This window comes from Agelaius phoeniceus, chromosome 4 (assembly GCF_051311805.1).
Source record: "Agelaius phoeniceus isolate bAgePho1 chromosome 4, bAgePho1.hap1, whole genome shotgun sequence".
Taxonomy (NCBI): Eukaryota; Metazoa; Chordata; class Aves; order Passeriformes; family Icteridae; genus Agelaius; species Agelaius phoeniceus.
The window spans coordinates 33821847-33837905 of NC_135268.1; the positions used below are offsets into that span (position 1 = coordinate 33821847).

The window sequence follows — 16059 nt, forward strand, 5'->3', positions numbered from 1 at the left end:
CTGTGTGCCTGCCAGCCTGCCAAATGCTCTAGGGGTTGCATGAATGTCAGGAAGGTCTAATGCAGGGTGATTTGAAAGAGCACGGGGAAGCCTGGAAAAGAGAACCTGGGTACAGAACTGGGCCATACATTTGCTGTTGGTTGTGGGATTGATGGCTTGAAAATTGGGTGATGAAGGACATTGTATCTGAATGTGTTTGGTCATGGTTGGAAAAAAAAAAATCATTATAGATTTTGTGAAATTTAAACTGAATTTTGGGAATTATTTCTTAGTTAGCTTTATCCTAGGATTGCTGAACCATCAGCCCTGTTCTCATTTTAGTCCAAGTAAGCTCTTCATTTATTCAGGAGTTTTTTGGTGGGTTTTTTGTTTGTTGGTTGGTTTGATTTGTTTTTTGTTGTTAATTTGTTGATTTGTTTGTGGTTTTTTTGTTTGGTTTTTTTGTTTCTTTGTTTGTTTGGTTGGTTTTGGGCTGCTTTTGTTTGGTTTCTTTTGGGTTTGTTTTTTTTTTTTTTTTTTTTACATGTAAAGTTTTTTTGTTACATATAAGGAGCTAAATAAAGGCTCTTCAAAACAAGCACTCTTTGCCTGTGCTGTTTCACCAATCAAGGTATGGCTTGACCTCTAAATCTTAATGTATTTCTGATAACAAACTAGGGGAAAAGGAACCTGTATTTTCCAAATTCTTGGCAGGCAGTAGCTCTTTTCTCTGCTAGGTTGCTCAGGAAAGATTCAGATGTCAGACTGGGATGTGTCTCATTCACCTTTTCAGTCTTGACCTGCTGAAAATCCTGCTTGGCCAGTGGATTTTCAGCTAGGTTTTTTGGCCTTTGAATAAGTGGCTAACTATAGAGGGATCTTTGCTTTTTAAATACACATAAATAATGTAGAATATTCTTTTTTCTGTTGTCCTCACTTTTAAGGAACCAGGAGGAAAAGGAAAATGCATGAATTTATGGATTTTGGTGCCTTAGTAAAATGTACTACTTAAATAATTAACTCTGTGTCTGGAAATTGTTGTTCACTGGATTTTTTTTTTTTTTAAGCAGCAAAGACTCATATTTTATTTTAAAACTGAAGTTGTTCACAGCTGTAGGAGCAGACTGAAAATCAAAGTAAAATGAGAACAGTGTTAGTTTCTTTTGAAAGCTATGGAAGCCTGTATTTAGGTGTACCTCTCCTTGCCTGTTGGTGTATGACTTCTGCAAATATTTTCTGTGATCTGACTCTGGGAATTTCTGTCCTATTCAGTCTTGCTCATTTTCAAATCAATAGGTTCTCAATAGTTGATAATATTGTTGTTGTTGGAATTTTTGGGGGTTTTGTTGGTTGCTTGTTGTTTTTTTTTTTTCATTGTGTTGTTTGTTTTAACAAAAACAAACAATTTGTTTTGGTTTTTTTTTTGTTTTTTGTTTTTTTTTTAAATTTTGTTCTTGGGGTGGTGTTTTTTGTGTCTTGTGGGAAGATGAGAGACTTCTTGCATTTCAGGGCAAAGGATTTTTAGAAATTTCCATTTAGCAGATATTTCCAAGGTCCCTGAAAAATACAGCTGCTTTTCCTAAATAAATGATGACTCAAGTGGAGTTTCCCAAGCAGTGGCGTGCATGTCAGCAGTAGGATATAGAAAATCTAGTTATCTACTTATTTCCTGTTGAAGGAAGAGGTTGTTTAGGCAGTTAAATGTCATTCCTACACCTGCAACTTCCATTAGTATTGTACATTAGTATTCCTTCTGTGATGATGGTACCCAGGGAAAACTAAACTTAGGAATTCCTGAGTTAGAGTAGCATGATTATTTTTAGAACTTTTTTTAAAGTGGATGTTCAATGCTCCAACTGGGGTTTTATTCAGTTAAGCATCCAGAGATAACATGCTTAGTGTAGTAATGACTAAAATGTCTACCACTTTTAGGAAAGTAACTTTCTAAATCTCTTGCATCATGTGTTACAGCAAACAGCTACTGCCATTTCAGTGCTGTTGTAAATGAGCAGTTGGTTTGGCTCTCAAATTATCTGGTCATGGCAAGGTGACCTGGTGCAGTAGTTCAGGTAAATGCACACACCTTGACCATGTAAATGCACACACTACTCCAGCATTTAACTTCTGGCAGATGGGAGAAAAAAGATGAATGTCACTTGATTGTGTTTGTAGAATGGGCTGCAGTTTCTGGTCCTGGTATTTCAACCTGATTTCTGTACTGCTTATTTTTCTGCAGCTTGGCAATCTGTGATGTAAAAATCTCTTCCTAAATAAACACCACTGAAACATTTCATGGTGTCAGTAGAGTATGTAAGTTTTTACATGGGTCGTGTTTTTAGGGTGCTGTTGATGCAAGGCAGGAGCATAAGGGATGATTTAAACTCTGTGTGCACACCTGCACAGACACAAATAGATGAATTTCTAAAAGTCACACATGAATGTCAGCATTTTAAGCAGAATAACATGGTGCTTCAATTGACAATGTCTGCTCACTCCAAAGCAGCCTTGATTATAATAGGCTCCATTTGGGGCGTTGTTGTTTTGCTTATCTCATAATGTAGTTGTGGATATTTGTAAAAGTTAGGCAATTAAAAAAAAAAACAAAAACAAGGTGGGAGGCTAATGAAATTTAGAGTTACATATTACAGCTTTGAGTAAATGTCACTTGGACTACAAAGAAAATCTCTGCAGGTTGTTTCAAAATTTATTGGAGATATTACTGTAAGAGATGTTTCTGTGCTGATATATGTAAATAATTTTAAATGGGTTTGCACAGTTGCTGCTGCACTGTGCTCCAGAATTTAGGGAGCACTGTAGCACTTCTTAAAGATGTCTTGATGAAAAGAAGAAAAATGATCCTTTAGTATTTCCCTTCCTATGATCACAGTGTGACACACTAATAAGGTTTTTGGCTAAAGTACTCAATAGTTGAATTGTTCATAGAAGTTGGAATCTTGCTCTGTGTGACAGAACAGAAACTATGGAGGTATTAGGAATGCATGATGGCATGATAGCACATACAGTTTTGGAAACTTGTGTTGGAATAAAACATTTTCGTTAATTTTCTTTGACTACCATCTGAGGAAAGGTGTAAAGTAGCAAGCAAAGCTTGGGGTGTTACAGCAACATTCCCCGTTGTTGTGTTGCCATGGCATGAGAACATTTGCACTTGCAAAACTCATAAAATAAGTAATAAAGCTGTTTGACTAGTAGTCATGTTAGTATAGCATTAAAAAATTGTATTTATGGTAAAATCATAGTATTTGAAGATTTTGCAACATTAGTCATGTAAAAAGAGAAGGTTGTCATTAAAACACATTTTATCTTGTTACTGTACTGTTCATTAGCCAGAAAATTAGGAAGACTACCTATACTATCTCTGATGCAAATATGAAACCTTTTTACTTTTTGCATTGGCCTGAGAAATATTGTCTACAGACTTCTAAGATTTTTTTAAGCAGTCTTTCTTTTGAAATTCACATTTGAAAATAACATCACCCCCATTTTCAATCAAAATTAATTGCCTTGTAGATGTCCAACTTTTAAAAACAATTGTAACATTGTTTTAAATGTTCAATATTGTGCAATTAGCAAGCTGAGACTAGTGATTATGGCAATATACATTTTTCTTTATATTAAAAAATGCTACAATTAGAATATTTGGAAAAACAAGCTTTAGCAAGGGCTTTCATGTCCACGTGTGTGTCATTTGTAATATTACAATTCTTTGTGTTCTTTTTTTTAATTTGAGCTGAAGCAGAAGTGTGCAACTTCCATTGTCAGTCAAGGAAAATAGTGGAAACTTCCACCCACTTTTCTCCTGAGCTCTTTCTTGATGTTCTAAAGCAAAGATAATCCTTTACTTAAAACTCCAAGGGTGGCATTGACATGGCTGCAGCCATCAGACTTCAAACAAAATTTCCATTTAATTGCTTGTGAATTAGTCATGTCTCTCTTTAAATTTTCATCAAATTTCATTCAATTAATATGGTATTTTATGGAGACAGGGCTCAGTTTTTGCATCTATGCACAGGAACTCCCTAAATAGTTGTATCTTTAAAAAAATTTCTTTGGAATTTACACAGTACTTAGGTGTTTACTAAGAAGCTACCAATAAGAACAACTAAAATGTTTTTATGTTAGTTATGTTGGATTTTGTCTTTTTTCTTCCTCTGTTGGTTAGTCTGCTTCTGAACACTAAGTATATCAAACAACGGGCTCACTTCAGACTTTTCTGCTTGGATGAGTGACATGGATCTGGAAAGAATTTTCTGGGTCACTGCCATTACACACTTGTGCAGCACACTCATAACTTTGCCTGGCTTCAGTTTGAAAGCCTTCTCTACCACGGCTCCTGTAGAGTCTGGCTTGGAGAGTCTCTGTGGTTCATTAGATAGCAGCCTTCTTTCAGCTTCCTGCTCATTAGGCTTTACACCTGCATTGCCTTGCACTGAAAATATTTTTTTCCTCCTTTCTATTTCTGCATAGTGATCTTTCTCTCAGTGTGGGCTGAAAAAGCTGTGCTCTTCCTGCACTTTGTCAAGTATTAGTTTTTCTTCTCATAATCCTGATAGTTTTTTTCTGACTGTATGTATGTGTATGGCTTTAAGCCATCTTTATTTAAAACACACAGCTGGGAATGTGTGCAAAATTTCCAAATGAGGTCTCTGCTGGGGTGGTGGAGAAGAGTCCAGAACTGTATTTCTGGAGGATGCATGCTGTGATCATACTGGGTTCTCCTTCTGCTGCATCACCTGAACAATTCAGTCACCTTCTGATCAGCTAATACATGGAAACTTTTTCACAGTCATTTCTGACAGGGAATTTCCCAGGCTGTTGGTTTTTGTTTTAAAGTGTGTGATTTCACATCTCTTCCTACTGCTCATCTCTTGTTATCAGCAGTGTCTTTTTGCACAGTGATGCCAAGAGGTTTTTTTCCTCCGCTTCAAAAGTGTGGAGTTCTAAGATATTTTGTATATCCATCTTTCATATCTCATTATTAAGAAAATAACTGAAGTAGCCCTTAATTTACTTTACTTTATTCTAGAATCAGTTAACGTATCTTTTACTTTTGTAAGTTAGCTCAGTGCAGTAAAATTCAGTGATGTAGTTCAATATTGAAGGGCAGTAGTTCAGGTTGAATGGCTTCAGTTCAAAACTGAGCTATCACTTCATCAATGTTTAAAAAACTTCACTAAGCTTTGTTAGAGTGGCTAGAATGCTGTAATTGTGAAGTATTCTGTGATCAGGTATACAAAACCCCACCACCAACACATGGTGTGGTGTAAGAACAGCCTATTGATGGGGAGGCTTCAGCGCTTGGAACTGTAGGCATTTCATAGGTCTTTGCTTTAACCATTTGAGATGTGCCCAGGATATATGTTTGCACCTTTGGGCTAAACTCTTTACTTTTCTGTTGTGGTTTTCAATTCTGAGCAGTGCTTTAAAACTGAGAATGAAGTCTGGGTTTGGGTGCCATCATTTTTACCCCTGCTGGTGTGATTGCTTTTTAGCATTCTCCATGTCCACTTGTGAGACCGCTCTGTAAGTAATCCAAAGTGAGTCTGTATATGAGATATACACAAGTGTTCTATTATTTATTTAAAATATTCTGCAGGATTGAAAGCATCTTCCTTGAAAATGTTTGAAATTAACATTTCCTGTAAACATATGTGCCCACATAAAGTGCTCTTGAACTAAAGCGTTCTTGAACTTTTTTTTTGCTTTTATTTCCCTAGGCATGAATCTTTTGTCTGGTTTCCTGTGGAAACAAAGTTTGTGACCAGGTTTTCTGTTCCTTCCTCTCCCACAGTCACTTGCAATAGGCCAAAGAGTTCAAAATTTAACCTTACAAGCCTCCAGAAGCCCTGAAAGTGGGCCATTGAGTTTCCAACCCAGCAGTAGTTCTCAGTGTATTAAGCACCCAAACAGCCACAAAAGGAAGTATTTAGAAATACTTACTGTGGGAAAAACATCAACTGGAACATGCATTTTCTTAGTATGAAAATCAGTTATTCCCAAGAGAGATCTCTGCACAGCCAAGCTTTATTATTTTCTCGCCCATGTATATCAAGTAATGGGAAACCTTTACAGAAGTTCAGTGATTGAACTCAGTTTTCCACTCTGTTTCCCTAGAGATATTTCAGAAGTCAATTGAAATGCCTCAGAACAGTCTTTCCTTCAACTTAGAAAGCAGTCATCAGTGAGTGCCTGTCCCTGCTTGTTGGTTTACATTATGTAGATTTCCACAAGATGAATTCCCTTCCCAATTTTATTCAGTGTTATTGGGAAGCTGTTAGTTTGTGGGAGGAGGTGGCTGTGCAGCCTCTGTCAGGACACTTAAATGCAAATTCTTGGGGGGACAACAGGGTGCAACCAAGAGTGATAGGCTGTATCCCTATGGAATAGGGACTCTTTTAATATAGGCACAAAATACACTGAAACAGAGATTCTGCTACTCACAGTAGTTCAAAGAGACTGAGAATAGGATTGGACCTAAATCTGATCACTTGATGAAATAAAGCAATCAAATAATGTAAAAATACCAGACACTTAACAAAAAAAAAAACAAAAAAAGCCAAAAACAAACAAACAAACAAAAAAAATCAACCAACCAAAAAAAATACCCCCAAAACCCTCTAAAAACCAATAAAAAGAAAAAAAAGGAGATTTTGAAATTTGAAAATCCTACTTAACCCCCTTCTTGAAGATTTCACTTCCATTGCACTGTATGGAACAAAAACTATGAGACCATGTAGAAACATGTGGTTAAGGATGTCAAAGAGTTCTTGATACTTAAATATATATGCACTGTCAAAACAGTTGTAGAACAGTCTTTTTAGCTTGATGCCTGTGGCAGAACTGCTATAACTTTAAAACCATATTTTAAAAGTAAAATTATCCTTTGAATTATCGTTTGTTGACCAGTGAAGAAGCTACACTTTAACCAGATATTTTTTGAGACAGGCTTCTGAGTAAATGCTGAATAGAAGTATTTTGATCTTGCATGTTTATATTGTTCATTCTAAACATCATTTATATGTTTTAAATGTTTGAGTTTGGATTTTCAGAAATCTGAGGAAAACTTCAGAAAATTGTTTAACGTTACTTAGTTTAGTTTAGCATGATTGAACTCAAATAAAATGCTGGCTTTTGTTTTGTATTTGGGGTTCACTGGTGCTGTAAACACCTGTATAAAACAGTTTTTCTTCTTTTCGATCCCTGACTTCATTTGAGCTGTTGCCAATAAGTTGACATTTGTGTTTCCTGAAGGAATAGTGTTTATGCCAGGTTTTCTGAAGAAGATACTTTTTAATAGGAAATGCTGCATTGAATCTTTGATTCAAATACTTCCAAAAGGAAGAACAAATGCTGACACATTCAAACATACAACAGAGAAGGTGGTTAAAATAAATATAAATGGACTAAATATAAATATAAATGTTTCAGTGATGTATTTCTTACTTTTCCTTTAAAAAGAGTTACTTCTGAGAGGTTTTTCTTCATTCCCCAGACACCCATTGAAATTTTACCACCCCTGTCTCTCTGCAGAAGTCAATAATCCTTCAAGCAAAGGATTTGATGCATGAAGTGCTCATAGGATTAGCTGCTGAGGGTATGAGATGTGCAGTAAGTGGCAGTCAGTGTGTGTTTCCTAAGGGAAGCAGAATGAAGTTCCTGTGCATTCACCCACTCTCTCCCTGAGACGGGCAGCTCCCATTGCAATAGCTTGAACCTCTGAATAGTTTTTCTGGGAGGCTAGCTATAGCAAAATATCAGTGGAGGAAAGAATTAAGAGCTTGGGAAAGGTCCTTATAATACTTTTCATTCTTTTTATTTTTGGTTTGGTTTGTTTTTTTGTTAGAGGTGTTCTTCTGTGGGCTTTGTATACAAACAACTGCTTAACAGCAGAAGCATCTACATGCAATGTTTTCAGAACACAGGTTGTGTCCTTTGCTGGATTCCAGATGAAGAACAGCCTTAAGATTAGGTGTCTATGAAGTTTCACAGTTTCACAGAAGAATGTCTATTCAAGGAAACTCTGGAGGTGAAAAATACATGAGGTATTGTTGTGTAAAGCGAATGATTGTACAGAAGACATAATTCAAGTCAGGAGGTTTTTATTTAAGTCTTGCAGAAGTTTTCATAGAAAATATATAGAAGCTTCTCAATCTTTTCCACCCCTAGGTGCAAGGAAATCCTGCTTCCCTGGGAATTGAATCCTAATTTTAATTGTATGTAGTTTACATTTTTAGTTTAAATTTAACTCTGCATGGACATGTCAGCCTGCATCAGGTCTATAGCCAGAATCGATAGAAATTACCTTATTATTCTGTAATTACTTACATTTACTGCTGTGTTTAAAATCACTCAACCATAAAAATGTTTTCCTTGATGTCTCTCTTGGTTAGTGAAAGAATTATGTTGAAATAGCAAGTTGATGAATGCCCAGCATTATTACAAATATTTCTTCCGTATCTTATTAAATACCATAAATATGGGCATAGCATTAAAATACAAAATACAACAGATGTACAAACCCTTAATATAAAAAATGTTTCTATAAAATATTGAAATTAAGTGCTAATAATTTTATAGGATACTGAAGAATACTGCCTTTGTGATCTACACTTTCATAGTGCAATAAAAATTTCAGGATTTCTATCTTGGGTGGGGAAAAAAATAATGAAGAAGACTAAGGCACAGTATTGCTTTTAATTGCCTGCTGTTGTTCTCTCTTCATGAAAAAAACCCAGAATCCCAAAATAAGTTCATTGTAGTTTACTTCCTTAGGTTTGTGGGACTAAGTGAAAAAGGAATAAAAAACTTTAGAAAAATATTTATTATGGTGGCTTTTATTGTCTAGTAGCTTTTATTTTTTTATCAGAGCTGCTATAGAATAAGTGTTCAGATGCAGGTGTTTGGAGGTTGAAGAATCAGTGCTTTTTTGTGTTTTTTTAATTTCAGAAAGTGGAAATAGAGGCTTTAAAGGTGATAGTTTGTGTTGTTTTATGTCTGCTTGCTCAGTCTGTCTCAGTGGCACTTATTTACATATAAAATCATTCATTGGGAATTGCATAACAGAATGTTACACCTTTGCTCTCTTTAATCCCATCTTTTTTGCAAATGTGCTTCAGTCACTTTGCAGGCTTTATAAATCTTTCATAAAGTGCTGAGCAGCCTTCAGCAGAAGACTTTGTTTATATGCTTTGTTTCTTTGTTTGCCTTAAAATGAGTGGTATATTGAAGCTTTCTAACTAGAATTCATTTGGTAATTTAAAATGACATTCTTGTGTTTGTCTTTCACGTTGTTGCATTCATACTTGTTTTCACATATAATTTCATTTAAAAAATAAAATTCCAAATTTTATTTAATTTTTTTTTTAATACTGTATTTGTAGATAAGCCCAGCAATTGCTTTGAGTAGAAGATGCCTTTTGTTATAATGAAAGGCATGCTGTAGGGTAGGAGAAAATAGTAATGTTCTTAAAATAGGAGGAACATATTCAGAGCAAAGTAATTGTTAGTTTTGCATGCATAACATGGTGATTCACTTGGAGGGTGGAAGTAATAAAATGATGCTTTTAAGATGGGAAGATGTGATAGGATTTATGGTATTGTACAGTTCTAAATGGATGTATATCTTTTCCCTTAAGATAGTTTCACGTAATTGTTTAAGTTTTTTTTTGGTTTTAGGGTTTTCAAGAAGTAAAAATTGGGAGTTCCCAGATGTATTGTTTTAACTCTGGTTTCTATCCACGTGTGCAATATGTATAAATGGGTGTACTTATGTAGGTATACTTGTGTATTAATAGCTACATTATAAATATAAAATACTGTTTTCACCTCTGTCAAATTAAGACTAGGGCTTAGATCATAACTATTTTATCAGGTCATGTTTTATGCTAGAAACTTTTGTCCATGTTACACGTGATTAGAGCTATGCATATATTACCTTAATGTTTGTCACTTACAAAGGTTGTGCTTGAGACTAGGCTGTCAGGACAGTTTCTGACCTTTTTAATGATTATGAATTATTTAAACTAGTGTACAAATACTGTGTTTTGAAGCTATGTTTACTTAAGAACAAATCATGCATTAATTTTTCTAAATTACCCTGCTACGTTTTTACTCTGTGTGCCAGTTCCTTCTGATGGTGTGACTAAAGGTGTTCAGTAATGAAGCTAAGAAATATTGTAGGTGTTGGCTTCAGCAAAGCTGTACTTAATTGTGGTGCTTGTTATGTAAAATATACAAGCTGCTTTTGATCCTTATTACTTTGAATAACTTCTTAAAACTATGCATCATTTAATGAAAATGTAAAACAAGATAAAAGTGAGAATTCAGTTCTGACACCATTTATGGTGGTGTCAGTCTGTGAGGGGCGATGTTTCTGAGGCAGGGGTAGGTCCTTAGACTTTCTTATCCTGCTTGTGGTCTGGTAGATATAGCATGTGCTAGATCTAGCTGTGTAAATGTTACAAGAAAACTTTTCTTTGTACTGTTATACTAAATAGTAAAGTCAGTACTAAATTATGGAATGGAACAATAGCTCAATACAAGCACAGAGTGCTTAATAATTTAATAATAATGTGATACTCAGTAGCACGGCAAACATACCTATTGCCATGAAGTTAAAACTGCCTGGAGATGGTTCCTAGGAAATTTTTTCAGAGTTATAATAGCGTGGTTTCATGATGTTCTCTAATCTTGTTCCAATGCAAGTAAGAAATTGGATGTAAATATCTTGATTTGGGGTAGGCCAGCTTTTTGCTGCTTGTTGAATGTTGTGTTCTGCTTACTTTAAAAACATTCACCAAATGTGTTCCAAGAGTAAAGGGTTTGCCTGGTATTGGGTTTTTTGTGGCTGGATTTTGGTAGTGTGGGGCCACAGGGCCAACCCTTCTTCCTTGAGAAGCTGCCAGAAGCTGCCCCCATGTCTGATGGAGCCAAACCCAGCTGGTGCCAAGACAGACCTGCCACTGGCCAAGGCTGAACTCAGCAGTGACAGTGGCAGCACCTCTGGGATAAGAAAGGGAGAGGGACAGGGGGATTAAAAACTGCAATTGCAGCCACAGAAGAGAGGAGTGAGAATGTGACAGGAGCAGCCCTGCAGACACCAAGGTCAGAGCAGAAGGAGGGGCAGGAGGTGCTCCGGGTGCCCCAGCAGAGATTTACCCAGCCTGCGGTGCAGGTCATGGTGAGGCAGCTGTACCCCTCTGCAGCCTGTGTTGATCCACAGGGAAGTAGAATTCCACCTGCAGCCTTTGGAGGACACCCACACCAGAGCAGGTGGATGCCTGTGGAAAGCCCACGCTGGAGCAGGCTCCTGGTGGGATTTGTGACCCTGTGGAGAGAGGAGCCCATGTTGGAACAGGTTTACTGGCAGGAATTATGACCCCAGAGGGGACCCACACCAGAGCAATTTGTGAGGAACTGCAGCCCGTGGAAAGGGTTCACTTTGAAGGTGATGATGATGGAGAATTGCCTCCTTTGGAAGGAGAAGAGTGTGAGAGTCCTCCACCTGAGGAGGGAGGAGCAGTAGAAGCAAAGTGAGATGAACTGACCACAGCCCCCATTCCTTGTCCCTCCACAGCACTGCAAGGGAAGAGGTAGAGAATTTATGAGTGAAGTTGAGCCTTGGAAGAAAGGAAGGGTGGGAGAAAGTCATTAAGATTTGAGTTTATTTCTCATTATCCTATTGATAACAAATTCAGTTAATTTGTCCCCAAATTGGGTCTGTTTTGCCCACGACAGTGAGTGATCTCTCTTTGTCCTTAACCATGAGCCTTTCATTGTATTTGCTCTCACTTGTCCAGCTGAGGAAAGTGACAGAGTGGCTTTGGTGGGCATCTGGTGTCAAGCCCACCACATTTCCATGTAAGACTTAAGCAGATGTGGGTTTTCATTGTCATCAGTACTTTACTTTTTTCTCCCTTGTGTGCAATGCAAATATGAAGTGTTTTAAACAGCAGTGCGTGACTAAAATAGAAATGTATGCATTTCTCACACACGTTTTTCATTGCGTTTCCAGTTTAAATGTTTCAGCTTATTTAATTTTTGTATTTTATTTTTTTCTTCATTCAGTCTCTCACCTTAACTTTGGGGGGTAGGGCAGTTGAAGTGGATGCTGCTCTCGGGCATGTAGCACAGAGATGTAGTGTTCTGCAAAGATATGAGCATGTGCTTTCTGCTTGTAAATAGTCCTATTTGATTAGGATCAAAGTGACTAGTTAGGTTGCCTAAAGAAAAATGCCTGCTTCTGATCTTCTGTCACCACTTGGCAAGTCCAGCTCAGGCAGCATGGCTTTGACTTGAGGAGTTGCTCTGAAACCAGTAATCACCAAGCATTCAGCTGATTGTCTGCAGCCAAAAAGATTCAGAAGGCTTGCTTTTATTTGCAGTGTTTTCCAGTTATTGTGGAATCCTCTGCCTCTTCCTTTTGCCTTATGTGCAGTAGTGACACACAAATCCCTGCTGTTCATTTAAAACACTGAGTGCAATCGTTATATTAAATATAGTTCAATTTAACTTTTTAACATACTAACTGGATTTGCTTTGATGAAAGATTCTTTAAAATTTTTAATGCATTGATAAAAAAACATGCTGTTGTTAATGACATGGAGATATTTGCAGGGCACTATAAAATTGAACATGTTTGGCTGGGTGCCACACTGTTCATATACAGTTCCCTATGGAATTAATATTTATTTGGGATTGCAATACTTAGTGCTTTATAAAAGGTAAAACCCTCAAAATATATCTGTGTAAGTTATCATTAAATGTGTGAATCTTAGACAATTTGTGCTTGTATCTTAAAATACTGTGTAGGATTTCTACTTTGAAATAAACGTGGGCTTCTTCAGTTGCGAGAGACTGTACTTTGAGAAGCAGTCAGCAACACATTGCAAAAGCTGTGGCAGTTCATTTCCCTTGCATTCTGCCTATGGAATATGTACTTACTTGCAGAATGGCTCAAAAAGGATTAAAAATAATTGTATAGTGGCCTGAATATCAGTATATATGGTTCCATTATGTGATTAATCAAACTTACAGATTGAAAAGAAAAGCAGCAAAGACCTCAGATATTATAATGCAGTCCACAATGCTGTATTTTCTCCTTCTGATACTTCAATAACAGTAGTGAGCATAACTAGATTTTTCTGGAGGCAGCATTCATGGCTGTGTGTATTAGAGTATTGCTTTTCTTAATTGCCTTTTCTTTGTTGATGAAGATCAAATCTAGCTCTGGGCTTACTGTAGCTTTTTAGGATTATTAGTATTTGGTTGCTGGTTTTAGCTGCTCTTTCCAGTAAGATACTAGGAAAGAATTATTTAAAATGCAGCCATTTTTGCTATCACTGATGCAGTCATTCTGTGATAATGAAGAAATCCTTTTCAGATGTACTAGAATAGGAAATGCCAGTCAGTCGAAATAAGACTAAGGTTTGCAGTTGTCTGTAATTTCACTGCAAATCCTAAAGCCAAAGTTCTTTCAGGGCGTGTTCCACAAACAGAACTAAACAAGGCAAACAGCAGTAAAATCATTCAGTATCTTTAGCTGTATAGAGCTAATAATTTTTTCTAGCATGTTCTCTAGTGACTTTTTTCCCTAACCTTTTATACTGATTGGCTTATTCTCTCTTAATGCTGAATGAGGTCTTATTTCCATTTCCATCCAGGGAGAGCAAGCACCAAGGTAGCATTCATAATTGACAAGGATGGACACACTGCATGTGACATTTTTCATACAAACACAACTCCTTAGAGATGAGAGAATCTGCCTTGTCTGAGTTGAAACAAAATTAATGAACAAAGATTTTTGGTTTTAATTATTGAAGAATTTATTGCACACCAAAATTGATACATTAACATACTTTTATTAACTAGCTGTGGGATACAGGCTTCTTGGGGAGAAGAGTAATTTGCCCCTGAAATAGCATTTAAATATTTCTTCAGACAGCAAATATTTTACTTTGTCAAAGTTTGCTTTCTGCAGTCTGGAAATGTTTACAGTTCTTAAAGATTTTCATGGGAGCTGTGGGCATAAAGCAGTAGTAGAAATATACATCACAAATCTTGGTGAATGATTGTTAAATGATCAAATATACTGTCTCAATTCATTCTTCAGCACTGCATGTGAGCCAACTAATTTCAAGATTATAGCTCTTTGTCTTCCCACATTTCCTATTTGCTGTCATATTATTTGGCTCAAAGTATAATGGATAGCTCAGTGACTTGGATTTTCCTTGTCTCTAATGTATTTTGTCAACTTGAGAAACAAGAGTTTACCAAATCCAGAGCAGTGCTGGTTGATTTTTTAAAGATGTATGTGACTTTACTCCCTTGTTAACTCCCATCCTGCAGGAAACCATTGATTTTGGAAGTAGCACAATATTCATATACATTTTAATTCTATCCAAACCCCACAGCAAGCTACTGAAGAGTTTTGGCATATTGCTTCACTAATGTTTGTCCTCAGATACATGTTTTTCTTGAATCTCTTATATTTGCAACAATTTGGTGGTATTTTGCTGACCTCTGCATGAGTTAAAATAGCTGCATAACTCTAAATTTTTATGCTGCATTCTCAAGCCCCAGTGGTTTTCTTAAATAGTTGGTACTGGCAGAGAGTAAAGTATGACATATATGATTTGAATTAATTTTGCTGTGTATCTCCCTCAAATTGTAATGATGCTTTTTCTGCTCCACCTATAGCTTCCTGCAGATTTCACAAAGCTGCACCTTACTGACAGTCTCCACCCACAGGTGACCCACGTTTCATCTAGTCATTCAGGATGTAGCATCACTAGTGATTCAGGAAGCAGCAGCCTTTCTGATATCTACCAGGTAAGACTGGAAGGGATGCTGATGGGAGGTGCAGTTGCCAGCAGTTTTGCACTTAATAGCTGAATGTCCTTGCTATTGCCTCTTGTCAGTTTTGAGTACTTGAAGAAGTACTCAATAGACTTCAAAAAAAAAAAAAATACTTTTTGTTTGAATTGTAATGATTTCAGGCTTTAGGTGTGTTGGATTCATAATGTAGAGCCTATTCAATGGTGGGAAGAAACAAATAAGGAGTGGGCAGCCCGTGCTTCAGGGGCATATTTCTATTTCCCCACCCTGCAGAAACGTGATGCCAAGCTCTTAGCAGTGCTTCCTCTCTTGGCCATCCTCAGAAACGTGGGCAGGTTGAACTGGTGATGCTTCTTAAAGTTATACTTCTGAGGTGGCTTCTTCTTGTAAAGCTCTGTGCTAGTAATTGGGCACAACTTGAGCTTAGAGAGACTCTGAAACTGATCCAGGGTTTAAATATAAATTGGAAAAAAGTCTAACATGAAATAAAATGAGGAATTATGCATTTTTCACTTGATTTTTATGGTTCTTGCAATGTTGGAGGAGGAGCTGTCCTGACAGGGAAGTGTACCAATTTGTTATTCTGAAGGGAAGGAATCAAATACAATTAAAATATATTTCTATCAAAATAATCATAAAGTAGTGAGACCACTTCAACATGAAGTACTGTTAACTAGAAGAGGAATAATGTTTTTTTGAGACGCTTCTGAAATTGCAAATGTAGTCATTTAAATAGCAGGAAAAGCATATCTATAAATATGAAAGTTCAGCTGTGGTCATAGTTGAAGAATATAATCTCTTTCAGGTGAATAAGCTTATAGGCTTCTTTTTGTGAAAGAAGATAGGCTATAAAAAGATCACAGTTCAATTTAGACAGTAATTACAATAATGCAAAGGTTTATTTTTGCAAAACTATCAAATTAGCTGAACACTTAAGGCATAGCATTTGTCAGTCAAGTAGGTTTGTCAGAATTTCTTCTGAAGGCAGGATTACTTTGAGATATGATTTAGGTTTATATTTTGAGACTAAAGAAGTAAAATCAGTTTTGTTCTTCTAGTCTTCTACAGATTTTCATTTTTTTCATTGCAAAGATTTCCATTCTAACAGAAAAATAACAAGTACCTCTAGAGGCACAGCTGTAGGTGGCATGTAGTTACAGTCATACAGTTATTCTTGAGATAAGTTGGAAGTAATTTTTTGCAAACTTCCAGCAAAATGCTCTT

At 36.5% G+C, this 16059-nt stretch overlaps 1 protein-coding gene across 11 annotated transcripts in view; it reads left to right on the forward strand.

Moving 5' to 3' along the window:
- Positions 1-16059, forward strand: part of RAPGEF2 (Rap guanine nucleotide exchange factor 2) — a 184525-nt gene that overhangs the window by 123695 nt on the left and 44771 nt on the right. For 7 of the 11 annotated variants that reach the window (XM_077177254.1, XM_077177247.1, XM_077177248.1 and 4 more), the window contains one exon: positions 14698-14829. The exons of 3 other annotated variants lie outside the window; for them this stretch is intronic. In XM_077177254.1, coding sequence (XP_077033369.1) covers positions 14698-14829 — 132 coding nt within the window. The remainder of the gene's footprint in view (positions 1-14697; positions 14830-16059) is intronic. One more of the 11 variants, XM_077177249.1, reaches the window with a different exon arrangement.